The 26,997-nt window shown below is 39.9% G+C and overlaps 1 protein-coding gene across 2 annotated transcripts in view; it reads right to left on the minus strand.

Annotated features, from left to right (window-relative positions):
- DTNBP1 (dystrobrevin binding protein 1) overlaps nt 1-26,997 on the minus strand; it is a 129,026-nt gene that overhangs the window by 58,208 nt on the left and 43,821 nt on the right. For both annotated transcript variants that reach the window (XM_045551829.1, XM_045551830.1), the window contains exons 6-7: nt 25,563-25,695; nt 478-500 (exon numbers count right to left, since the gene is read on the minus strand). In XM_045551829.1, coding sequence (XP_045407785.1) covers nt 478-500; nt 25,563-25,695 — 156 coding nt within the window. The remainder of the gene's footprint in view (nt 1-477; nt 501-25,562; nt 25,696-26,997) is intronic.

A 26,997-nucleotide genomic window follows, 5' to 3' on the forward strand; every position in this document is an offset into this window, starting at 1 on the left:
TTACAGATGGAGAAAGTAACTGTGCCTGAAAAAGTAGAGACTTATCCAAAGTCACAAGACAGTGGCAGGGCAGGACCTGGCATTGAAGGCCTCTTGGCAGTGACTGTGAGGGCAACACAGAGGCACATCTTGCTCTGTGTCACTATCCCCTTTCCACGTGACCCAGACTGCACAACAGAAACCGAATTGTCTTAAGCTACGATTCTCACCAACCTCAAAGGTAGTACTGTCTTCTTCCTAACATACTACTTATCATGGTCATTAGCAGAAACTCTCACTTGGTACATCTGCTAAAAAGAATGTCAAAACCACTTGTGATGAAGTAAAGCCTACAAAAACAGTACTAAACAAACTTTTACTTTTTGATGTAAAGTGGTTTAAAAAAAGGAATGCGTTCTTTCATCATCATCAAGAGAATACATCTGACATCAATTAACTCTCAACTACTTTAAAGTGAAGAATTAAACACAAAATTACCTTTGAACGTTTCAAGTTCCTTCCTGTAGAAAAACAAGAAAATGCAAAATTAAAATAATCAATTCTCAATGGAAACTGCTCATACATTATAACAAAAATTTATGTGCTTTAAATGCCCAGAATGGTATTTCTGGATGCTCACATATCAATTATGCTTTACTTAAATTACCAATATGTTAGTCTAAAGCAACTATTTTTAGTTATTTCTGATATTATCTATTAACAGCTAAAAAAAAATCCTACTAAAATTTAAACTATTAAAGCAACAAAACACTTATAAGAAAACAGAGAGCATTTTAATGCCAGCTATGAACATCTTATATAAGAATCAGTTTATAACAGCACTTAACATGATTTTTTCTCCATTGATAAAGATTAAATAATGGATTTTTGAGATCTTTAGTTCAAAATTATCCAGCATAGGAGTAGTTATTTCCCCTTCTATTAGCAAAGGAGAAAAGGGGGAAAGCACATATCAAAGGACGGAGATCCATGGCTCATCCTGCCACAAAAGGTCCAAGCCTCCAGGAACCTTCTGGCTTGTTATTTTGTCAATGTCAATTAAGGATGCCAAAACACAAAGCTTCCTGGGGAAATGTACAGTGGGGGAAAGGAGATTAATGATCATAAAATAAACATTTTGTGACAAAGAGGACAAAGCAAGTTAATTTCAGGTCATCTCTCATAATTTTGCAATTATATATTTTTTCTTATTATCAGTACTAATAAAAAGTAATATTGAGGAGGCAAGTTTATTTAGTAAAAGCTTGTTATCCCACTTAAAATATGAGACACTTATCTTTTATTTGCACTCTAGGTTTTACTAAAAATCTAGGGATGTTTTCAATTCTCAAATCAGTATTCTACACTTCTAATTACAATACCCTCATGTTCCAAAATAGTTGACTACAATTAACAGCTGGTATGAAGGACTGGCAAGATGCCTACCGAAAGGCCAAGCAGATAATGTTCTTGCAACAGCCAAAGTGAAGCTTCTTAAATCAGATGGTCATCCCACTCCTCTTTTCCTAAAACTATCTACTCCTTATAATAATTCTCTAGCACCATGGTTCATAAACTATGAAAGAGAATATAATTTTCAATCCTGTCTTTTCAAAAAACCATGCAATTTTTTCCCTTCAGCAAATAGTCAATTTCAATCTTAAAAGCCTAGCTAGATTGTGCGTGGTGGCTCATGCCTGTAATCCCAGCACTTTGGGAGGCCAGGGTGGGAGGATGAACTTATGGTCTGGAGTTGGAGGCCAGCCTGACCCATCTCTACAAAAATTTTAAAAATTAGCCAGGTGTGGTTGTGCATGCCTATAGTCCCAGCTAACTCTGGAGGCTGAGGCAGGAGGATTGCTTGAGCCCAGCAGTTCAAGCCTCCAGTGAGCTATAATCACACCACGGCACTCTAGCTGGGGTGACAGAGCAAGATCTTGCCTTTCAAAAAAAAAAATGTTTAAGTCAGTACAAGTTAAACATGCCTAAAACCTAACTTTAAGCTCCAATACAATTATGGGATGAAAACCAAAGTACCTAACAGGAAGGCAGCATGTAACCGAAGAATCTTGAAAAGACACCTTCAATTTACTTGTTAGTGATGCCCTCACATTAGTAATTCCCTGAGGTTGCTGATGGTGTGCGGGACATTGACAGAACATGCAGTTCAATATTCTAAAGGGCACGTGGTGTTCACATTTTTTTCTTTTGAAAAACTCCAAAGCCTTGTCTTTATTTTTTTTTTATTTTTATTTATTTATTTATTTATTTTGAGACAGAGTCTCACTTTGCTGCCCAGGCTAGAGTGAGTGCCGTGGCGTCAGCCTAGCTCACAGCAACCTCAAACTCCTCGGCTTAAGTGATCCTACTGCCTCAGCCTCCCAAGTAGCTGGGACTACAGGCATATGTCACCATGCCCGGCTAATTTTTTCTACACATATTTTTAGTTGGCCATATAATTTCTTTCTATTTTTTTTTTTTTTTTTAGTAGAGACGGGGTCTCACTCTTGCTCAGGCTGGACAAAGCCTTGTCTTTAAACGAAGGGTTCTTGATTGCCATGTGGAGAAGCAGTTTTGAAGGTTCCATGGCTTTGTTGGATAGTTGGTTGCCGTAGATTACACAAAGCAGGCTTGGAGAATGTGAATCACCTGTTGCAATGAACATGGAATTTAAGGAGGACTCTTGGTATTTTCTTTTAAATGCAGCTTTCATTTCATTGGCAGTCTTAGAGTCTGCTACTGTCTTATCATTGGGTCTTTCCCCCTTTTCAAAGAAGCTCTCCCGTGACGTTTGTCTTCTGCTCATTTTTGCCAGGGTTAGCTTGTGGACTTACCAAAACTATGACTGAGACAGGTGTGCAGTGTGTGAAAGAGGCATGGACGGAAGTGGTAAATAAAATAATGGGCAGGCCACATGTGACTAAAAGAAGTGTTGGATTCTGACTTACAGCCAGCCTGCCACCACATGCAGCTTTATAATTGAGATGCTCACTTGCCACTATAAAGCCTGCCACCAGATGCAGCTTAATTGTCACTTGCCAGTCACTGATAGGGTTTTGATATAAGTCTGTAAGCAACTGATTCATTATGGTCTCTGTTCAGTCAAACCTCTCTGTTAATGATAATCTGTATTTTGCAGCCACTCCTCAGTGCTAGCATCACCACCTCAGATCATCAGGCATTAGATTCTCATAAGGAGCACACAACCTAGATCCCTGCCTGCTCAGTTTACAGTAGGGTTTGTGCTCCTATGAGAATCTAATGCCACCGCTGATCTGACAGGAGGAGGAGCTTACGTGGTGATGCGAGTGATGGGGAGCAGCTGTAAATACAGATGAAGCTTCACTTGCTCACCCAATGCTCACCTACTGCTGTGGGGCCTGGTTCCTAAAAGGCCACGGACCTGTACCAGTCCAAGGCCTGGGCTTGGGAACTGCAGTGTTAGAGGTACTAAGACAGCAGGGGAGGCACGTCCACCAGAGGCAGTGGTGACTGGGAAGGCATGGAGCCCAAAAGATGCAGGTTATAGGTAGGGAACTGACTTCAGTGCAGCAATACTTCAGCAAGTATTTGTCCTGGAGCAAATACTTCAGAACAGCAGGCTGAATGAAGAGAAGGCAGTTCAGATTAAAAGGTAGATGGTTCTCAGTGCCAGGCTGAAAGATTCAGTTTTATTTTTAGTAGGAGAATAACATGAGCAAAGCTGTGCTTTAGGAAGAACATTCTAGCTGTGATGGATGGATGTATTGGCAAGGGAGAGAATAAAAGCAGAGTAGTCAGGAAACTATGAAAGTGGTTTGGAGAAGAGCTAATTAATGCCTGGCAAGAGCGACATAAGTGGCAATGGCAATGAAAAGAGGAGTGCCATTTGAAAAATGCGCAACAGCCCACGGCACCTGATTAAATGGGGACGGAGGAGGAAGATGAGCCTGTCACACAAGGGGTCCAGTCTGCTTCTCCAGAAGGAAGAGAAAAAGATCTTGGGCAGCACATGAGTTCAGTTTGGGAAGTGCTAAAATAACCTGGAAGGCTGAGGGTGTTGCAGACTGGATTCCCACGCCCTTCAGCCTATTCAAGGGCTCAGCTGCAACAGTTCCCCCCTCCCTCACTTCACATTCACTCCTGAACCCATTTCAATTTGACTTCTGGACCCCACTACCACACAATCAAGGCCACCAACAATCCAATGACCGATTCTCACTTTTTATCCTAATCCCTCACCAGCATTTGACCCAATTGGCGATTCCTTGAGAAAGTTTCTTCTAAGGTTCTCCTTCAGTTTCTTTTGCTAGCAGCTCTACCCCTTCCAGAATACTAAATGCTGGTGTGCTGCAGGCTTGGTTCTGGGCGCTCTTGTCTCCTTAACTTACGTTCACTCAGAAGGCAATTTCATCCAGCTACATAGCTCTAAATACCATCTATACATTACCGACTTCCCGATTTACATTTCCTCTCTTGATCTTTGAGCTCCAGACTCACATGCAACTGCCTGTTTGATGGTTTTACTCAAAAGTGAAATAAGCTTCTCAAACATTTGCAAAACAGAGCCTGCTCCCCCTCCAGTTTTCCTCATCTCAAATACCAGCCCCTCAAGTTTTAGTTCGTCCATATCCCTCACTCACCATATCCAATCCATCAATAATCTTGTCAATTCTACCTCAGAACATAATCTGAATTCATCCATTTCTCTCCATCATCACTGCCATCAACCTCATATAAATATATCCATCTTCTTATACTGAATATTAATCTTTGTTTTGAGTTCAATCATTCATTCAAAAAAATTCATTGAGCCTTAGACACTGGGAATAATGTTAGGAATACCATTAGGAATAATGCTAGGTTTGGGATATACAAGTTCCATAACCTCAAGGAATTTTAGTGGGAGAGACAGAGAAGTAAAGCAGTAATTAGAAACTGATGTCATAGATTAGTGCTTTGGTCATGACATGCTGAGAATTTCCTAGGAATAAAGAAGAGGGGACAATTCATGCACTTTGGTTTGGTAGGAAAGGCTTCCTAGAGAAGCAAGCACTGAATTGAGTTTTGAAGGAAAGCATAATTGATGATGATGATGGGGTAACATTCACTGAGAACATGGCAAATATTTCACTCTTAACCATTATCTCATACCCTCAGTTCAACAAATGAAGAAGTACAGGTAAGCAGGAGTTTCAAGTTCTGGTCATTCTCCTTCAAACTCTATTAAAAACAGTAGTAACAATAATCAGTGTAAAAGAGTCTTCAAGTTCATCTTTTTCATGAAGGCTTCCTTGAAATCCAGTCAGTGATCTCTCCATTAATCTAAACTCCTATAGCAATTTAACTCTATCAGTGTTATACACCTCATGAACTGCCTTGCAATGTGGTTATATCTATACAGGTATCATCTCTAGAGTTACACCACAGAGTGCAGGGACCATGTCTCATCTGTCCTGCATCACATATGTGCACAGAGTTGGATCCAAGAGACACTCAGCAAATCAGGATTATCAAGTACAGTGGTTGCAGAATGACTAAGAATATCTGCTTCTTCAAAGAGATCATTGCTGTAATTACAGAATATTTTATTTTATTTTATTTTTTATTTTTTTGGAGACAGGGTCTTGCTCTCTTTTGCCTGAGCTAGAGTGCAATGGCATCATCATAGCTCACTGCAACCTCAAACTCCTGGGCTCACGAGATCCTCCTGCCTCAGCCTCCTGAGTAGCTGGGACTACAGGCATGTGCCACCACACCACCAAACACTACCACACCCAGCTAATTATTCTTATGTTTTTGTAGAGATGGGGTCTTGCTATTGCCCAGGCTGGAGTATTTTATTCTTTATAAAGTTTGTCACATATTACCTCATTTGATAACAATCTGTTAGTAACTTATATTTTCAAAATTTTGAGTCTCTTATTTTTCATAGTTTAATAGTATTTTCAGGTCAAATAAGTATGAAGAATTGAAATGCCTTCTTTTAGATGTTACTATATTTTAAAATTTACTCAATTCAGCAAATGCTGTTATGAAATTTAGCATAACAAACCCTGAAAGTAAAACATTCAAAAAATAACACCAGGCCAGGCGCGATGGCTCATGCCTCTAATCCTAGCACTCTGGGAGGCCGAGGCGGGCGGATTGTTTGAGCTCAGGAGTTCGAGAGCAGCCTGAGGAAGAGCGAGACCCCGTCTCTACTAAAAATAGAAAGAAATTATCTGGCCAACTAAAAATATATAGCAAAAAATTAGCCGGGCATGGTGGCACATGCCTGTAGTCCCAGCTACTCGGGAGGCTGAGGCAGGAGGATCGCTTGAGCCCAGGAGTTTGAGGTTGCTGTGAGCTAGGCTGACGCCACGGCACTCACTCTAGCCCAGGCAACAGAGTGAGACTCTGTCTCAAAATAAATAAATAAATAAAAAATAACACCAGACCCAAAAGCTAATAATATTTTCAAAGGGTGAAACTGCTATTATTTAATCATTTTCTCTACAGGGATTGAGTTATAAAGGCAGAATAAAAATATAAGAAAGCATCACATTAATAAATAAATCTACAGAATGTTACAAGAAGTATATTAAATCTGTACATGAGTAGAAATCAACTAAATCAGATTCAAGATGTAAATGTAACAGACTGGAGCCACTGGATAAATGTCTCCACATGATCGTCTCACAGATGAAGCACAACATCTCTAAATACTAAATAAACTACCTCCCTAGGACAAATTCATGATAAAAAGCTAACACAAAATACCACATTCAAAATGCCAACTGCAAAATCCACTCTAACATTTTTCTTCACATTGGAAAATGTTTAGGGGGAAATTTTTTTTTAAAGTATGATCAGCAATATGTTTTTTTATAGAACACACTTGAACAGCATCCCTTTGTTACCAGTGACTACTTGTTCATAGGAAAGATCTCACAAGACATCTCTCAAAAAAGGAGCCCTACTACTCATTCCCACCAAGTCAGTAGCTTGTTGTTCTTGCAGTCCACAGTCGGGGTATCCCCTGAAAATGTGTCCTTGCAGGCTTGGTGGGGTTGTGGCTGACAGAGTAGAAAGGGGACTGGTGGTGGGGTCGGGGGAAGTGACCTCCTACTAGCTTGAGGTAAATTTTCTCCAGACTGTCTATATCTTAGAAATCCCTGTTGTCATTTATTCCTTACACGGAACCTGCCCTGCAAAACATTTTCAACATTATCTGTAAAACAAAACCTCTTGAAAAGCAGCTAGTTTGTTGTAAAAACTGTACTAAATCCTTATTTATTATGCTATTAATGTTAGTTTTATGTATTTATCTATTTTGGGCAAACACAGCCTAGAAAGTAGTAAAATGATAGGATCCTAGAATCTTGGAATTTAAAGTTGAAAAGAATCTGAGAGAGATGGTAACAAAGACGACCTGGAATAAAATTTTAAAAAATGAACTCCAAAAAAGATAATGAAGGTCTAGAAAAGGGCTGATTGGTGGAAGCACTATGTGTGGATTGTATTTCATCCCAACTTGCAAGCAAATTACATTCCTAAACCTCTTTTACGTGAAAATCTATTTGGTTTGGAAAGCCATGGTGGGGAGAGGAGGTGTAGGTAAGTAGAATAAGGAAGGATGAGAAGGGGGTAGGGAATTTTCTTCTGAGTTCTTACTGTATACCCCACATTACACAAGGTACTTACATACATTATCTCCTATACCCCACAATTACCTAATTGTAGGTAACATTACTGTCACTTAATACAGAAGGAAAATGGGGCTTGAGGATGGAAGGCCACACAGCTAATAAGTGACAGGACCAGGAATAAAACTCAGGACTCTCTGACTCCACATATGTGCAATCTTCAGCATCTAGAATATAGTTCGCAGGCCAAGTTTGGCTTACCTGAAGGCAGGTTGTGGCTCACCTGAGATATTTTAGCTTTAACTGAAAGTTACTTAAGTAGACCACTAAATCTACTGTACACCAGAGTTCTGTATATGAAACTCAGAGTTACCCTCAAATTTCTGGGCAACATCTGAGTCTACCCAGATCAGCGAAAGTACATTCTTTTAAGGAAACTGTTAAAACAAGTTGAAAGTCATTGATGTAAACATGAGGTAAGACCCCACTATGCCTCTGAAGACATCCTGTGGTTTTCAAAAACAGGTCTGTAAAACATTTATTCTTGCTACTGTGCTGAAAAGTGTTCAGTGACTAGTCCATGGCAACTAATTGGCTAAAAAAATTTTATTATAAAACTATTAAAAGAATTTAGAGCACCTTTGTATTATTGATTTTTTTTTTTTTTTTTTTTTTTTTTTGAGACAGAGTCTCGCTTTGTTGCCTGGGCTAGAGTGAGTGCCATGGCAGCAGCCTAGCTCACAGCAACCTCAAACTCCTGGGATCAAGCAATCCTACTGCCTCAGCCTCCTGAGTAGCTGGGACTACAGGCATGTGCCACCATGCCCGGCTAAGTTTTTTTTTTTTCTATGTATATTTTGGTTGGCCAGATAATTTCTTTCCATTTTTTAGTAGAGACAGGGTCCCACTCTTGCTCAGACTGGTCTCGAACTCCTGAGCTCAGAAGATCCACCCGCCTCAACCTCCCAGAGTGCTAGGTTTACAGGCGTGAGCCACTGCGCCCGGCCTTATTGATTTTTTTAATTCAAACTTTTAACTGGCTATCCAGGTGCCTAAAAAAAGAACCATTCTACCACTCATTATTACCAAATCAATGGTTTGTCCATTCTCAGCATTCTACTGTCATACCCTACCCACGCAGAACTGTATATTCTTATAGGCTTGGTGTATTTGTGGTTGATAGGGTAAAAGGTGGATTAAAAAAAAATCATGCCTCCCACACACAAATGTATTTCTAATCAAGTGGCACCACTACTAAAAATCTTTATTTGTCCATCCTTACGATGACCCACTCGCAGCAGGCGATGCACTGAGAAAAGCAAGGTCCTTTTCTTACTCCACGGCACCAAACCCAGCGCATGATAGCTTTGTGTGCAGATAATAGACTATAAAAGGTCTGAAGAGACTTTGAAATCAAAAAAAATTGGTTCTGACCCAGCACTGCCACTTCCTAGCTCTTTAACCCTTGGCAAGTTATTTAATCTCTTAGTCTTCTTTCTTATTGGTAGAGAAGAGTGTACAGCTACGCAAATGGTCATTATAAGAATTCTATGAGTTAATTTAGATTAAGGTTTTTGAGCACAGTGCCTGGAACACCTGAAGTGCTCAATAAAAGCTACTGTTATAATTGCCATGATCGTCATCATCACTAATTTTTATCTTGAAGATGATATGAAATCTTAATTATGTCTGCATTTTAGAAAAAATGAGCACTCCAACAGTAAAAAAATGAACACTCTAACGGTAAAAAAATGAACTGGGGGACAAGATTATAGACAGGAAGACTAATTAGGAGGCTATCAGTATAACTGAGGCTACAAAGATGTGAGCTAGAGTTCCAGGAAGGACCAGTGATGACAGGCAAGCACAGAGTCAAGAAAGATTAGACTGGACCAGGAACAGAGTAGAGACGGTAGAAGAGGGAGAAAGAGATTATCACAACTCCCGTGTTTGTGAATTAGGTAAATCTGTAGTGGTCGCAGCTTACTGAAACAGAAAAAGGTCAAGTTTTCTGTGGAAGATAATTTGGGGGCATGGTGCTCCTGAGATGTTTGTTGGGATATCCGAGAAGAGATGTCTAGAGGGCAACTGGTTCTGCCGGTAAGAAGAGAGCCAAACTGAAGACAGTGGTTTGACAGTGATCACCCACCACATGGGTGGAAGATGAGCCTGGACACAGAAGAGCTTGCCTGGGGAGGGCATGCAGAATAAAAGCAGGCAATAACCAAGACAAGAATGCAAGAGAATATCAACATGGAAGCATCTGCAAAGAAAACTAAAAACTAACCCGAGGTAGACAAGAAGATTTAGGATGCTGGTGCCGCCGAAATCAAGAAAGGACAGTATCAAGAGGTCACGCAAATAAGGATTGATTTGTAAATGAACTTAGTTACCTAAAAAGCTAAGAAGAAAAATACAGATTAAATATTTAAAGTGCATCATGGATTTGTTTTCTGTCAGTGTCTTCATATGTTTATATGAATTTTTATACAATTTTTCTTTTTCCATTAAGCAATATTTTAACTGCCAGGGTATGCCATGTACCTTGTCCATTCATTTTAACTAAAAAATCTTTCTAAAAACTTATGAGATAAAATAGTGTTTTAACTTTCCCCAAACTAGACCAATGTTTATATAATAATTTTAAAGGATACTTTTCAATGTTTTTAAACCCATGTAAAAGTACAGAATATTGATGTCAACTGATAAATTCTCAAATCTACCCGAATTAATCCTTGAGAGCTGTGTAGTAACTTGTATTTTGTCTTCCTTAAATAATGTGTTATTTTACATGACAATAATGTACTTCTCTGATATCAGTTACAAGGATAGGAATTGGTCAAAAACAAAACATGACATGAAACCTCCAGAAAGAAAGAAAAATGTTGCTCCCTTTGGGGGCAAATGTCCCTCTTTGAAATCCAGTATCAAACCTCTCCAGTAGCAAATGAGTTCACGCCCTTTGAAACAATCACAGTCCTGTTTCTCTGAGCCAGAACTGAAGATGAGTAAGAGGCAGGTATAAGGCAGCCAAGAAAAGGCACCTGTTTATTAGCCACAGAAAAACTGGGCCAATGTAACCACACTCATGCACAGCGCAGAGACGAGGAGCACTGTGTTCTCTTGTTGCCACCTTTGCCATCCCACTTCCCTGCCACTGATGTCAGCGCAGGTAGAGCAGGCTGCTAACTGTGCCTCTGCCTGTGGCAGCTCTCATACCCCTCAAGAATACCAGAAAAGTGAGAAAAGTACAGGGCAATGCCATGGTTTTAGCCACATTCAAATGAGGACTAAAATAACTGATAAATTTCATACTTTCGAAAGCATCTCTAAAAAATGCTTGTTTTCCCTCATCAGTTACTCCAGGATGGTCACATAAAATGTAATGTATTATTCCAAATTTAATAAACTGCTCTAAAACACTGAAAGTTATTAGAGACTCTGTAAATTATAACATACAAGCTATAATCAATCTATCTTTGGAACAAGGATTGCCTTTTTATGGGATTGCCTAATTATGATTAACCCAGGATAATCATAATTATGTTTTGCTGAATTTCAATAAACCTTTCTCAAGATTGCTGTATCTTTAGTCTTGACTACTTTCTACCTCAAAGATATACTTTAGGTTTTCATGTCTCTGTTAAAAACAAAAACCTTATGAACCCCAGTGTGCAGAATGGCACTTACATAATTGGGAGGAGAAAGCTAAGGAAAAGAGTATTGTAAACCAATTAGAGAAATATTTAGTATTTTTAAAGAACTAGGTCAGGATACATCTTTTTAATACTGATGGCAGACAGATATTCATTGTTCAAAATACATGAAGAACTCAGATATCAGTCCTAAACTATATTTACTGTCAACCCAAAGATCTAATAAACTGTTAAATATTCTAGCTACATCTGTTCTCGTGACTACATATAGTCTGAAACTGCCAAGATTTATTTCTAACAGACACTTTAGAGCAGGAATTTTGTTAGTTCAGTTCCTTGCCAACTCATAAACTTAGGTTTAATTTTGAACGAAAATGTAAGATTTGATTACACATTCATGAAGCCAATTAATTCACAGCTCTGAGTCTGTTTTCAAGAAGTCACTGGCCTAGCAAGCATGATTACCATATTACAACAAATATAATAAAATAAAAATTTCAATTTACTTTCAATTAATCACCTGGAAACCATGTGAAATCTAGCAACTAACAGGAAGAGGAAAAGTAAAAGGAGAAAAATGGAAAAAAGAGACAAGTTTGGGCCTTTTTAAATATCTTCCATGTCTCTACTTCACTTTTTAAACTAACAGAATACAGTTACAACAACAGTTTTTACTGTCCTTATCTGCTAATTGTCAGTTCTGAATGGTTTTGATTGATTGGTTGTCCTCCTCAATATGTTTGGTCAGTAATCTTTGATTAGATGCCAGACACGTGATTTATTTTGTTGGGTGCTAGATATTTTTGCGTTCCTAAAAATATTTTTGAGCTTTGTTTGTTGTATAGTTAATTTACTTGGAAACAGTTTGATCCTTTTGCTACATGCTTTATGATTTGTTAAGCAGGTCTGGGGCCCTGTGAATTTCCAGTTTTTCCAGTCTCACTGCTGGGAACAGGCTGTGTGTGAACACCAGGCACCATGTGAATTCCTGGCACTATTAATTTGTCCTTTTGGGTGTTTTTTCCCTCCTGTCTCAGGTAGTTTCCTCACATTCCTTATCAGCACTCTTCTGAATAATCAAGGGGAACCCTCTACAGATTTCAGGGATTCTCTCTCTGAGCTACTCTCTGCTTGCTGGGACTATGTCCTCCAAATTCCAGCTGCCTTCGTCTCCCCAGCCTCCTCAGCTCTGTCTCTTCAACTCAGAGTCTTCCAGGCTCTACCTGGGTCCACTCCCTGCACAGCACCCTGGAAACGCTCAAGGCAGGATGCCGGGGCAATCATAGGGTTCGCCTCACTTATTTTCTGCCTATCAGGTATCATCACATCTCTTCTGTGCCCAAAGTCTAATGTCTTAAAAAACATGATCTCATTTACTTTGTCTGGTTTTTTATTGTATCAGGTGGGAGAGTAAATCTGATCCCTGTTACTCCATCTTGGGTGGATGCACAAGTTCACTCTCTTTTTGTAAAAGCATCGCCTGAGGGAAACTACTCCCACTCCACTTTCCTTTCAAGCATCCAACAGACTTCCACTGCAGAACCTCAAAGCCCATTACTGCCTTTCTGCCTATCTCCTTTGGGTGAGGTTCCAGAGCCATCTTCACCCTAGAGAATGCCACTGGTTTCTCCTGTCTCATTCTCAGCAAAGCCAGGTCTGAGGGCTACACTCCTGCCAGGCCTCCCCACCACCCCACCCTCAACTTTCTGAGCTGGAAGTGCCGTCCAGACCTTCAGCCACCTGTCCAGGTTAGTCTGGACAGTCATTTCTCAAAGCCCAGGAGTTTGGCAAGTTATTCTCTAGGACATATACTGGTCAAATACCATTACGGATATATCATAATATCTCAAATAAGTCTGTTATGCTTTGTTCTAAAGATTTTCTACATTTCGTCTACAGTCTAAATGTTTGATTACCAAGAAATAAAACAAAAATAAATACAAACAGAAAGAAGGTATAGTCCTTCAGCACTTAGCATTAGCTATAATGGACATGTAAACATAAAGCAAAAGCAATAATGACTCTTTCAAAATATGCATAAGCACTAAATTTCAGCAAAAGCAGCAGTGATCACCATTTATAGGAGACAAGTTCTACCCAAATTTTTCAAAGTCTGAATAAATCAATGAAAAATGTTCCTGGAGTTTAGATACCCCTAAGCATTTCAAGTCCAACAGAAGACTGTGTTAAAATTATGAGTCATTTATAATTAACTAGAATTGCTAAAATCACTGTTCAAGATGTAGCTATTTTTGGAGAAATTCTGATGGTATGCTATGTACTGAAGGGAAAAACATAAGTGCTCTAGAAGTTTGGAAATCAGAAATATTTAAATTAAATTACATACTTATGGATGATTTTAAGTATAATGTAACTAATTAATTGTCAGAGAATTTCAATAAGCACTCTAAGCATTATGGTGGTACTAGGAAGATTAAAAATTTAGAAGGTTGAGATTCTATACATTTTTTTTTTAGTTCTATTTCTTCACTCTCCTAAACCTATTGTTCCTGATGCAGGGTCTTTGCACCTATTATTCCTTCTGCTAGATCCTCTCTTGGCTGCCTTTTTATTCGGGGCTCAGTTCTGATGTATCAGAAGGCCTTCCCTGCTCGCCCTAGCTAAAGTGGTCCTCCCTGCCTTACCACTATAACATTATCCTGTTTTGTTTCCTTTATCATATATCCATTCTCAACTACAGATGCATTGATACCAATACCTGGGACTGATTCAGTTTGTACCAACTCAAATTTTTTAAAAAAGGTGATATATTTGGGTTCAGGGAGGGGTAGTCTGAAGACCCTGCTGAATGAGAAAATGCACAGGAGCCTATTGCAGAGACTACCAGCACTGGAGGAGTGTGAGATATTATCCTTCATTCCGGGGAGCTGGTGGGCATGGGATCATGGCAGCCTTGCAGTGCCGGAGGAAGACCCTTCTCTCTCCTCTCTGCTGCACCTTTGCTGGCTGCCACTGTCAGCCTGCACCAGAGTGCGGTGCTGACTGCAGGGATGCGGTGCTGAGCCAGCAACTGAATGCTCCGTCGCACTAGATATTGCGTACAACACAACACAACAGAACAGTTTTTACCTCAGGGCAATTTGTATTTCCTGTACTTGGTACCATCTTTGTCCTTCCTGAGTGCATGGCTGGTTCTCCAGGTCTCAAGATTCTGCCCTCCAAGAAAATCTTGCTATGACTGGATAGGAACCCCAGATAAATATCCAGGTCCTTGACCTGTTCAATTTTACATCCCTGAAAAATAATCACCATTGTAACACAACCTTAGAGAATTAAGACAAGAAATACAAGAATGGAATCAATAGTTCTGGGCAAAACAGAATTTGATATTTAGTAAGGAAAAAGAGAATTTATTCACTCAAGGCTAAAGCTAAAGGCCTAGAACTGAGAACTGAGTCAAGTCAGAAAGCAATATTAAATGGCAAAGAAATGGCTGAATTTTATAAGGAATCTTGAAGTAAGAATTTTCAGAAGCACATATAACAGAGAGTGGTTGAAGCAGAACTTTGCCATCCCCTTCTTCATGAGAAAAATAGCTCTGGAGAGGATCTGGAACAAGCTTAGACTGAAATAAAACATGATGAGCAATTAGGAGCCCACCCTGACCCACCCAGAGTCCAGGTTTCCAGAGAAGAAAGTGGTCCTAGGAGCTCATTTTACGGGGGCTCTCAAAAACTGTAAGTGATCCCAAGAAGTGTCACATCTTCTTAAGGGTGGGCCAGGAGAACGTGGGTCCTGTTCTCTCCTGACTGTGGATTCCAAGCTGGCTCTTTGTCATAGACGTGGTGTTAAATAATGCACTGTGTGCTCATTTGCTGTGTTTTGAATTATACCAATTCAAATTAGAACAATATAAAAATATTAATAAAGTTTCACTTGGAAAAATTTGAGTCCAATTACAGGAGCAGTTTAGAAGCTGGCTGCGGCATCAGCATTGCCCTCACCATGGGTAGTTAGCTGTCAATTATTGGGGTCCTACCGGGCCATGCCCTGAATGACATGCGGTTGTGCCAAAGCTCGTGTAAGTGCAGACTTAGGAGCAAGGGCAGCTGCTTTGTCCGAGAGCCCTCCGGTGATGGCCAAGAACTCTTCTCTTCCAGAGTGCTACCTAGATCATGGCCCTTTTCTTTTTAAATACTTTTGAAATCAGAATCGTTTGAGATTGGGTTGTATGGTTATAAAATGATGCTCTCTTCGTGCTGCGTCCTGGCTATGTGGCATGGGGAGATGGAGCAGGCAGGGGGCACACCTCCCTCTGCCGAGGGAAACGACCTTTGAGCCAGGGCACCCTAGGGAAGTATGTCCTCTAAAGAGAGAGGAGATGTCTGGAATTAACCAAAAGCTACTGTACAAACAGTTTTTATTCCAAAATGGGGCATAACATAGTCATAAGACTAAATTTGTCCTGTGGTTTATAAACTGCGGCCACCAAAGATGACTTACATCCATGGCCTTTATCAGCCCCTGTGGATGGGCAAAGGTGTGAGAGCCTCATATCCCTGTGTGTGTCTGAAGAGAAAAGTTCCCACAGCTTGGCCTGTGAAACCTGCAGTTTCCACAACAGAGAGCGGAGGACATGCACCAAACAGCATTAAATGAGTTTCACAGAAAAGGCCCTGCACTGACTCATTCACGCAGCCGCCTCTGCTGAGCACTGCTCTCAGCCTGTCGCCAGCACGTGTGACTGCATGTGCCCGCAAAGAGACAGGGAGAAGCAGTGGGCAGGTTCGGGTGCCAGCAGGTGCAGAAGGCATGAACTGTTTTCTAGCTTTTAATTCCTCCTCTCATCCCATCAGATTTACTGAAGCAAAGATTATCTTCTCCCAGGTAATGTGACACTGGAATAAACAGCAACTTCCTGTGATACAGTTTCTAACTCTCTTTGCATATCAATTCTTAGAGATTTTGTAAGTGACTTTTTACCAGCAAAAGACAAATAGATTGTCTGAAAGGAAATTTGTTTTTCAGGAGCATGAACTTCAGTGCGCGTGCTAAAGACGTGTGCCTGCACACATCATCACAAACTGTTAGGACTATTCCCTGTCCGTGACGGCAGAGTGAGAGTATGAAAAGTGCAACCTGCGGGACTGCTGATAGATGGCCCTCTCAGTCACAGGCATGTCTTGGATCACACTCAGACATGGCAAAGTCATTTTGGACGAGTTGTCAGCCTGGCATCTACACAGCCCATCACTGGGCAAATGGATTCTGCCCTCTCGCTGTTGGCTCTGTGATCAATACAAGTATTTACATTGCACAAGCACTTTTACCAACGCTGTTCTCATCACATTGCGTAACTGACCTCCTCCAGATCCTCAGGGCTACTAGAGTCAAGCTTCTGGAAGTTTCAAGGAAGAGCAACTTACTCAAACTAGCTCCAGGCAAGGGAGGCAGGTTGCTGTTAGAAGCCAGAGATCTCTCAGATCAGATCAGCCAGGTCCCTGAAGCTAGAAAGTCCAGGGATCACAATGCCCCAAGTGTCAGTCAGGGGCCACGAGTCTCAATCTTTGTCCACCTGCGGGGAAGCTGCTGGCCTTCTGACAGGTGGGCTGGGCCCTGGTCAAGTCCCCGTCCAGTGGGCAGTGGCTGCGAGCCAGGGCTGGCTGGGACAGGTAGAGTGACATGGGAGCCAAGCAGAGTCAGGGTTCTCATTCTCCACCACAGCCCCTCAGGCCTAAGGCCAAGGATGCTGTCTTTGAAGAGTGACTCACGAAAAACAAACACATGTTCCATACTCAGAGGGAAGCACACATGGTTCTTTGACTTTGTAAAGCAAAAGTTGTGAAAACAGTTTCCTTGAAAGTTGTCAGAGGAGCAGTGACCCACAGTGGCAGCATCCTGGGCTGGGACATAAAGTAAGGAGTCATGGGTGTCTTAACCCACCCTTAGAGAGATGAGGGTAAGAGACAGCGCCCTGAACCCCCAACACACACGGACGCTGGTTCTCTAGTCCCTGTGGTACTCTTAAAATCGTTCCACTGACATAAGTTATGTGGTAAGTAGGCATTAGGGACTGGCAGAATATTTTTAGCAACTGAAGACCTAAGTGTAGTTGAAATCTCAGTAACATATATGTTGTCCTTTTGTAATAATTTTATTTAATGCCAAAAAGTTTAACTTGATTCTTAATGTTAACTGTCTCACTAGATTCTTAAATGCTCTAAGCCAGTGGTCCCCAATCTTTTTGGCACCAGGGACTGTTTTCACGGAAGACAATTTTTCCATGGACCAGGGGGCGGATGAGGGGGATGGTTTCAGCATGATTCAAGCTCATTACATTTATTGTGCATTTTATTTCTACTATGACTATGTTGTAATATATGAAATAATTATACAACTCACCATAGGTTGAGGACCCCTGCTCTAAGCAAATTAACAAGAAACAGTGGCATCATTTTCTTATTTGATCACGGAATATTTTATCAGTGGCTATCTTTTCAGTCTAGTATTCCATGTCAAACACTTCAGGGAATGTTGTAGCTAATAAAAAATCTCTGAATTCAATTTTTATGTTTACAGTACATGCACATTCCCTGTGTCAAACAGTACTCACAAGGGCTCATTTACAGTGAAGCAGAGTTGTCCCTGCCCCAGCTCTCTCTACCTTTCTGTCCTGCTTTTCACAAGCAGCCACATTCAGTTCTTTCAGTTATTTCTTCTGGTATTTACCTCTGTTATTTCTAAGTAATATGCCAACACTAATTTTTTTTTTCTATTTTAAATATTCCTTACGGATTTCCTATTGCAAAAGTTGAGGAATAGCTATTTTAGACCCCTTCTTCCTCTCAACAGAAATATATGCTTTTCCTCCCAATAAGTTATATAATTCTGTATTTAATTATTACATAATAAAATATTGTTTATGACTGAGCCATATAGCATATTATTTTTTTCTTGTAAAACTCTGTTTTCCCGTGGCATTAAGATTTGCCTTGTTGTTTGCTTAGTTTTAAAAAACATACTTATTACTAATTTGTCATCAAATACTCTACCAGAGTTCATAAAACTCCTCTCAATATGGTCAAGCATATTGGACAATCTATTAGTTTCATTTTTTTTCCCCCCTGGAAACATTACTCTTAGAATCCTGTGGAAAATCTCCCTGCTTCAACACGGCTTGCTCTCCGGGCATCTTTTCACTGTCAACCTGGAAATTCGCTTTGTTTTTCTTCTGAACTGAATGAATCCTCTCAGAGCAATTAGTCTCTCTTCAGTGTTGGATCTTCCTTCTTGGTTTACTCCTTTGTTTGCAAATATATCTTCCAGCAGCTTCCTGACAAAGCTAAATTGGAGCCCTTGTATACCTGGAAATGACTTTATTTCCTCATGCTTCATGAAAACTTTGCCCAGTAAATATTCTCAGTAGAAATCATTTTCTACTTTCAGTGTAGCTGCTGAAAAGCTGATGTTCCTTTTGATTCCTAATCCTTAATATAAAACCTTTCTGAAGGCTTTTATGTTTATTCCTAGTGTAAAATCTATAAAAATATGTATTGACAATGGATGTTTTTCCATTCATTTTGTAAGATACTTAATGGGCCCTTTCAAACTCAAACATTCATATCCTTGAGTTCGACACTTTTCTTATTATTATTTCTTTAATAAATGTGTCTCTCCTTTTTATCTCTCCTTTCTTTCTGAAACTCCTAGTAATCAGATATGGACATTATGAATTAATTCTCAATTTTCTTAACATTAGCTTTTCTCTAAGGCTGACGCCATGGCACTCTAGCATGGGCAACAGAGTGAGACTCTGTCTCAAGAAAACAAACAAAAAAAATACATTAGCTTGTCTCAGTCTTTTTGTTCTCTTATATAGAGGTTTAACGTCATTTTCCAATGCTTCACTTGAGGTTTCTACTTTTGCTATCATATTTCATTTTTAAAAGCTCTCTCCTGTTCTTTAATTGTTCCTTTTCGATAGCATCCTTTCTTAACTCATAAATACAAAATGGTCTTTTACAAGATGGCCTCATATATCGAGGCCAATAATTACAGTTTTTTGTTTTTTTCTGGTCAAGTGAAGCAGTGGGAGTGGAGAAGGAACAAAGGAATCTGTAACTGGTTGTGATCAGTTGTAAACACCACTGCACTTGGACCAACCACAGTTTTTTAAGTTTTCTTCTACTCCCCTCAAAGCCTCTCATTCTTCTGTGTGTTTTTTAAAAACTATTATTAGTTTATTTTCGATGTATTTTGGTCCCTTTCATTCTGGAAGCTTTCCTCAACTGAAAACCATTCCTCAGCTGTCCATCCATATTTAAGAGTGAGGCACCAAACAGCTGACTGAAGTCATGCACAGAGGTTCGTGACCCATCACCAGGAGGTGTTAAGATGCAGACCCAATCGTTTATCAGAGAACTCCCTAAATGTCCACATCTCCAGGTCTTTTCTCTTGAGCTGGTCGGTTTCTCAGATGAAGCCTCTAATCTTCTGCACAGGGGACATGAGTCTGGCTGCCGCAGTTCTGGCATCCAGTGGGGAAAGAGGCCTAAAGAATGTCACTGTTTACTATGTAGACTTTCACTTAATCCCTGTTTTCAATATAGCTGCACCTCTACCTGCCCTCAAATGTGTCCAGAATCAAGTCCAGAGCCTCTCAGGTGCAATCCCATGTTGCGTGATGAGCTAGGGTTGAGGTAATCATCTGGCTGAGCAGAGGATCAGGGCACTGAACTTCCCACATACGTACTTTCAACCAGTTCTCCTGCTCTCAGCACACATTATCTCTTCAGGCTCCTGGTGCCTGCAATTCCTGAGCCCCTCTAGAATCCTGTGGTACACACCAACACCCCTCATGTCCGAGTTCCCCTGCACTGGCACTCATCTCCCAGCATGGGTTTGTCCTCCCTGCTCTGCTAAGTTAGTTACCACTCATCTATCCACTTGCCATCTTCCAAAATGTTGATGTTATTTCTCACCTATTGTTATTTCTTCTTCCATTCCTCTTGTTCTTTTCAATTATAATCTTTAAAAAGTTCTTTATTATCATTTTAGTGGGTTTTCAGCAAAGATGACTATTCAAACTATTGTGTTAAATGAAAGTTCTGTGTCAAAGCTATTTTGGTGTAATTACACTAGCCTTCATCATATTTCCAGTTTTTATATATCAGGATTAAATAAGAGTAACGAAGAAGGATCTTTAAATGTAAATAAAACTCCAAATAGTAACCTTTCTACATGATTTATTCAAAAGATACTTTTTGGTTAATCTACATTTGACTGAATACAACTGCTCAATTCTCAGTTCTGTAACCAATCAAATTATTTATACTATGACCAATGATTAATCAACCATATAAGTAATCGGACTAAATAAATTACTTCTAAAAAGTTTCTTTTAAAAAGATAATTCATAGGATAAGAGTTTCAGGAAGATTACAGTTTATAAATAGATTTAAGCAATGTTTCATATTCAGTATTTCCATTATTTGTATTTAGAAAAGCAAGTTAACCAGAATTGAGAATTACCAGTGATTCTGTAAACTAAACAGGACTGATCTTATTTGGGCCTTTAAAAAAATTATTTCTTATTTTCAGTAACCCTGCCAGAAATTTTCATTATCTCTATTTTGCAGATAAGAAAGCTGAGGATAGAACACTGGGAAAAGGTCAAAGAGGTAGTTAAGTGGCAGAGAAGAAATTCAAGCTTAGGCCTTCAAGGACTTCTCACAATAACCCAAAAAATTGTTTTCTGTTAATAATTTTGAATTGAATCAATAATAATCATTTCAGGAGGAAGAATCTCTTACTTGAAGTCAAAAGCTAGAAATGATTAAGCTTAGTAAGGAAGGCATCCAAAAGCCAAGACAGGCTGAAAGGCAGGCCTGTTGTACCAAGCAGTTAGCTAAGTTGTGAATGCAAAGGAAATTAATAGTGCTACTCTAGTGAACACATGGATGATAAGAAAGCAAAACAGCCTGATTGCTGATATGGAGAAAGTTTTAGTGCTCTAGATAGAAGATCAAACCAGCCAAAACATTCCCTAAGCTAAAGCCTAATCCAGAGCAAGGCCCTAACTCTCTTCAACTCTATGAAGGCTGAGAGAGGTGAGGAAGCTGCAGAAGAAATGCCTGAAACTATCAGAGGTTGGTTCGTAAGATTTAAGGAAAGATGCCATCTCCACGACAAGTGCAAGGTGAAACAGCAAGTGCTGATGTAGAAGCTGCAGCAACTTATACAGAAGATACAGCTAAGATAACTGATGAAGGTGGCTATGCTAAACAACACATTTTCAATGTGGATGAAACAGCCTTCTATCGGAATAAGATGCCACCTAGGACCTTCGTAACTAGAGAGAGGTCAATGCTTGGCTTCAAAGCTTCAAAGGATGGGTTAACTCTCTTGTTAGGGGCTAATGCAGCTGGTGACCTCAAGTCAAAGCCTATGTTCATGTACCATTCCAAAAAATCCTGGGGCCCTTAAGAATCATGCTAAATGTACTGTGCCTGTGCTCTATTAATGGAACAACAAAGCCTGGATGTCAGCACATCTGTTTATAGCATGGTTTACCGAACATTTTAAGCCACTGTTAAGACCTAATACTCAGAAAAAAAGATTCCTTTGCAAATAATACTGTTCATTGACCATGCACCTAGTCACCTAAGAGCTCTGATGGAGATTTACAAGATTAATCTTGTTGTCATGCCTATCAACACAACATCCATTCTGCAGCCCGTGGATCAAGAAGTAATTTTAAATTTCAAGTCTTATTATTTAAGAAAAACATTTAATAAGGCTATAGCTGCCATAGATTATTATTCCTCTGAGGCATCTGGGAAAAGTAAATTGAAAACCTGCTGGAAAGAACTCACCATTCCAGATGCCATTAAGAGCATTCATGATTCATGGAAGGTCAAAATATCAACATTAGGCTGGGCACAGTGGCTCATGCCTGTAGTCCCAACTACTTCGGAGGCTGAGGTGGGAGGATCGCTTGAGCCCAGGAGTTCAAGGTTACAGTGAGCTATGGTTGTACCACTGTACTACAGTCTGGGCAACAAAGCAAATTTGTTGGCACCTGCCTCCTAAAGAAATTTAAAAATTAAAAAAAAAAAATCAACATTAACAGGAGTTTGAAAGAAACTGATTCCAACCCCCATGGATGACTTGAAGGGGTTTAAGACTTTAGTAGAAAAAGTATTAATAACTGCAGGTGTGGAAGAAATAGCAAGAGAATCAGAATTACAAGTGGAGCCTGAAGATCTGATTGAATTGCTATAATCTTATGATTAAACTTGAACAGACGAGGAGTTGCTTCTTATAGATGGGCAAAGAATATGGCTTCTTGAGATGGAATCTACTCCTGATAAAGATACTGTGAACAGTGTTGAAACAACAGCAAGGGATTTAGAATATTACATAAACTTAGTTGACAAAGCAGGCAGGGTTTGAGAGGATCGACTTCAATTTTGAAAAAAGTTCTACTGTTGGTAAAATACTATCAAACAGCATCACATGCTACAGAGTAATCTTTTGTAAAAGGAAGAGTCAATCGATGTGCCAAACTTCATTAGTTATCTTAAGAAACTGCCACAACCACCCTAACCTTCAGCAACTATCACCCTAATCAATCAGCAATCATTAACACTGAGGCAAGACCCTCCACCAGCAAAAAGATTATGACTTGCTGAAGGCTCAGATGCCTGTCAGCATTTTTTAGCAATAATGTGTTTTTCATTAAGGTATGTACACTGTTTTTCTAGATATAATGCTATTGCACACTTAATAGACTACAGTATAGTATAAACATAACTTTTACATGCACCGGGAATCAAAAAAATTCACGACTCATTTTACTGCAGATTGTAGTGGTCTGGAACCAAATCCACAATTTTTCTGATGTATGCCTATAATGTGTTTCAAACAATCAAATTTCAATACATATTGAAAAAATCACAATATTCATATAATTCTTGTATTCAAGTAGCTAGAAAACATAACTGGCATTAAAAATATAGAATACCCATCTATTTATAGTTGCACAGCAACAATACAAGGTAGTCAGAGCTGGCCACCACTGGCAGAGCACTCACCAGGTGCCAAGCTCTATTCCAAACACTTTACAAATTGAATCCCTAAAACAACCCTTAAGGTACTCTATTATTACCATCCCCATCTTGCAGATGAGGAAACTATCTTCCTGTGTCACACCACCTGTATCCAAGCTGTCCAACCTCCTGCAAAAATTTCCTTTCAAAATTCCAAGCCTTCCTACCATATTCCTTGAAACTCCTGTTGCATCAAAATAAACTTACTTCCATGACTACTAACTTTTTCACAACAGAGTATCTCCCTATCTTTTCATTTAACACTGAAGACTCACCTAACCATCTCTAATCCTTGACCTTCCTCTTGAGGGAAGTTTCTTGTCTCCTGCGCTCCACATATCAGTCTGGAGATTCCCTAGGCCCCAAGGCTCAGCCAGTCATTCAAAAGTCCTTCCTTTGATGAGCACTCCACTTTTAACGCTACCACACACCCTCCCGTAATCTTTGGGAGGCAAATGAAACTTACAGAAAACACCTCCGGAAAAATTCATGCACATACAAACTTTTGTGAACCATTTGATCCATGGCCCCCCTTGGAGCTCTTCTGAAGCTCTTCCTTCTAGAACCTACACAGGACCCAGGCCCCCCAGCCCTGCCCTGCAGTCCCAGAAAACGTAGTCCCTGAACCACCCATACCAAAATCACCTGGAATGCTTGTTTAACGCAATACTATTGGAATTAACTTTGGATTGCACTCTTAGATGATGGAGCCCCGGAGTCTGCATTTTAAACACTCTCCCCAGATGACTCTAAGGACACATGGACCTGACTGAGAACCTCAGCTCTAAAATACTCAGTTTTCTACTTTTCCCTACCCCTTGGCATCATGCTAGAAGACTACAACATCAGTGTGATAACCTTGCCACACGTATGCATTAGCTTCAATTTTTTTTTTTTTTTTTTGGTATATCAGTAAACAGCTCTCCCTGATCTCATCAGTAGCCTACTCCTGCTACCCTAGACCTGGAATAACTCAACTTATCAATACTCTTTTTTTTTTTTTTTCCGAGACAGAGTCTCACTCGGTTGCCCGGGGTAGTACAGTGCCGTGGCATCAGCCTAGCTCACAGCAACCTCAAACTCCTGGGCTCAAGTGATCCTCCTGCCTCAGCCTCCCAAGTAGCTGGGACTACAGGCATGCCCAGCTAATTTTTTCTGTATATTTTTAGTTGTCCAGCTAATTTCTTTCTATTTTTTAGTAGATATGGGGTCTTGCTCTTGCTCAGGCTGGTCTCGAACTCCTGAGCTCAAACGATCCACCCACCTCGGCCTCCCAGAGTGCTAGGATCACAGGCGTGAGCCACCACACCCGGCCTACCAATACTCTTAAGACCCATAGTGTACTCTGCCCAATGTATCCATCTTCTGCTCCCACCAAATCTGCTCTTTAGTCACAGCCAGATTCTAACCCCATGACTTCGTTTTCTTCCATCTAGCATATCCCCTTGTAGCTTCAGTTTCTCCTGTGCCCAGCACAGATGACAGTCAGTCTTATGCCTTCTTATCAGCCACCATGGATAGATTTCCCCAGGGACTTCAGAAATACCCACCCTGTACCTTCCAGCCCTGTCTGAGATGGCCTCTGCCAGACTTGGGTTGCCATAGCTAGCCTAGCAGGCTGTTACCCTTAGACTCCTCTTCTAATTCCAGTTCAAGCTGGCCTAGGATAATAACCATTATTATAACTAATACTTACTGAGCACTAATTGAATTAGACAATAATTATATAATTCTCACAACAACTCTATGAGGTGGGTACATTATCATCCCCGTCATAAACCAGTGACACTGAGACTAAAAAAGCTTAACTAACTTGCCTAAGGCCTCACAGGTAGTACATGGCCAAGCTGAGATTCAAACCTATCTAGCCCCTTTCCACAGGCTGGGCTCAATTTCCTTCCCTCCCACTCTAATAATAAAGGAGGAGAAGAGAAAGACATTCATTTGCCACTTGGAGAAAACTAGGAGGGGGTTCCTACTTACTTGAAAACTTTGCCCTTTGCTCTGGTCCCTCCACCTTTATATTAGGGATTTATATTTTATTCCATTCTGAGCTTTTTATAACTCACCTCCATAAAATGGCAACAGAAGGGGTTAAAAAAAAAGCATTTCAGAAAGCTCATTAATGAGCCTTACGTGTTGGAACCTTTATAAAGGTATCAGTCAGACTTTATAAAGAACAGCATGAAAAGTAATGTGGAAAACTTTGAGACTGAAAATGAATATTGTTGCAAATGTTTCAAACTCACCTCTTATTTTTCTTGTAACTCTCCAGGTGCTGGGACTGCATGTATTTGTATCTTTCGAATTCACACTGCCCACATAGATCTTCCAGATGCAGCAGGTGGTTTTCTACTTCCTCAAAACTAGCCTCTAAATGAGCTGAAAGTATGTAAGATAAAAAGAAACATCAAAAATCAGAATTCCTGATCATGAAGAAAAGAAAATGTCAAAAAGGTAAAAGTTTAAACTGGTGATATTGTTTTGCCTTTGTTTAATGTTCTTTATTAAACTTTCTTGAAGCAAAATAAAATATACTAACACTAAAACATACTTCAAATTATCTTTTTTGACTATATTTCAACCATTTTCAAGATGTAACTTTCCTAAATACTTTAAATACTTTATTAACCAAAAAGTTGAAGAAATGGAGTATCTTGATTAATGTAATATTATATCCTAATAATCCCATATACCATATGTGAATATTCTATTTTCACATGAGAATACAGTTAACACAAATTATACCTAACTTAATTTAATATTCACTCTCCCAAGTTACTTAAGCATTTGTTTTGCCTCTGGAGCATCATATACACAAATCTTCAAGGCACAGTAGATATGTACAAATATTCAGTAAGCACAGGTTACTAAGTCAGTGGTCAGGTGGAAAAAAACTCAGCTCTATCTACCAGGTGACTAGTCTTTCACTGTCCTACTCTGCCTCTAGGCCACAGAGCTTTGCAGCTTTATTGGAACATGAAGATCATCCAGTCAAATTTTTCATTGAAAAGATTCAAGACCAAAGCCTAGAGAAACAAATTCAGTGCTTCACTCAAATAGCTAGTGAAGTGCAGTCAGGAATCTAAACTGAGTCCCTCTTAGACTACAATGCTTTCCAATGGATAAGATGCTAAGTAAACCATGATTGTAGGGGCAAGGATTGGCTGTTTTCTCATGCAACAGAAAAGTTTTCGAGGTCAAAGATTTCAGAACTCAAACAGCCTCATAACCATTTATCAAATGCCCACTGACATGTGCCAGTCACAAAGATGGAAAAGGCAGTCCTTGAACTCAAGGAGCTTATAGCAGAGGGGAAGCATATTTTAGTGGCAACACAGCCTGACACAGCTAGGTGCCAGGTGCTGTGGGAACGCAAAGTGGCATCTCACACAGATGAGACAGAGTGAGGGGAAGTTCAACAAGACGTAAGTCCCAAGCTGAGAACTGACAGCAATCCAGGGGGAAAGGGGCAGCAGAGCAGGAACAAGTTGGCCATGTAGCCTTCCAGTCTCAGGTTCATTTAAACAGCTACGATACAATTGCTTCATTCATCTGCTGGATTTTAATGACACTTTCTAAACTAGCTTTCAGAACATCTAGGTTAGAGGCAAACTCCTTGAATTTCAACTTGCAATTTTAGATTTATTATAATGCAAATTTTTGCTTGTTTTGCAATTTTAG

The sequence above is a fragment of the Lemur catta genome, chromosome 5 (genome assembly GCF_020740605.2).
Source record: "Lemur catta isolate mLemCat1 chromosome 5, mLemCat1.pri, whole genome shotgun sequence".
Lineage (NCBI taxonomy): Eukaryota > Metazoa > Chordata > Mammalia > Primates > Lemuridae > Lemur > Lemur catta.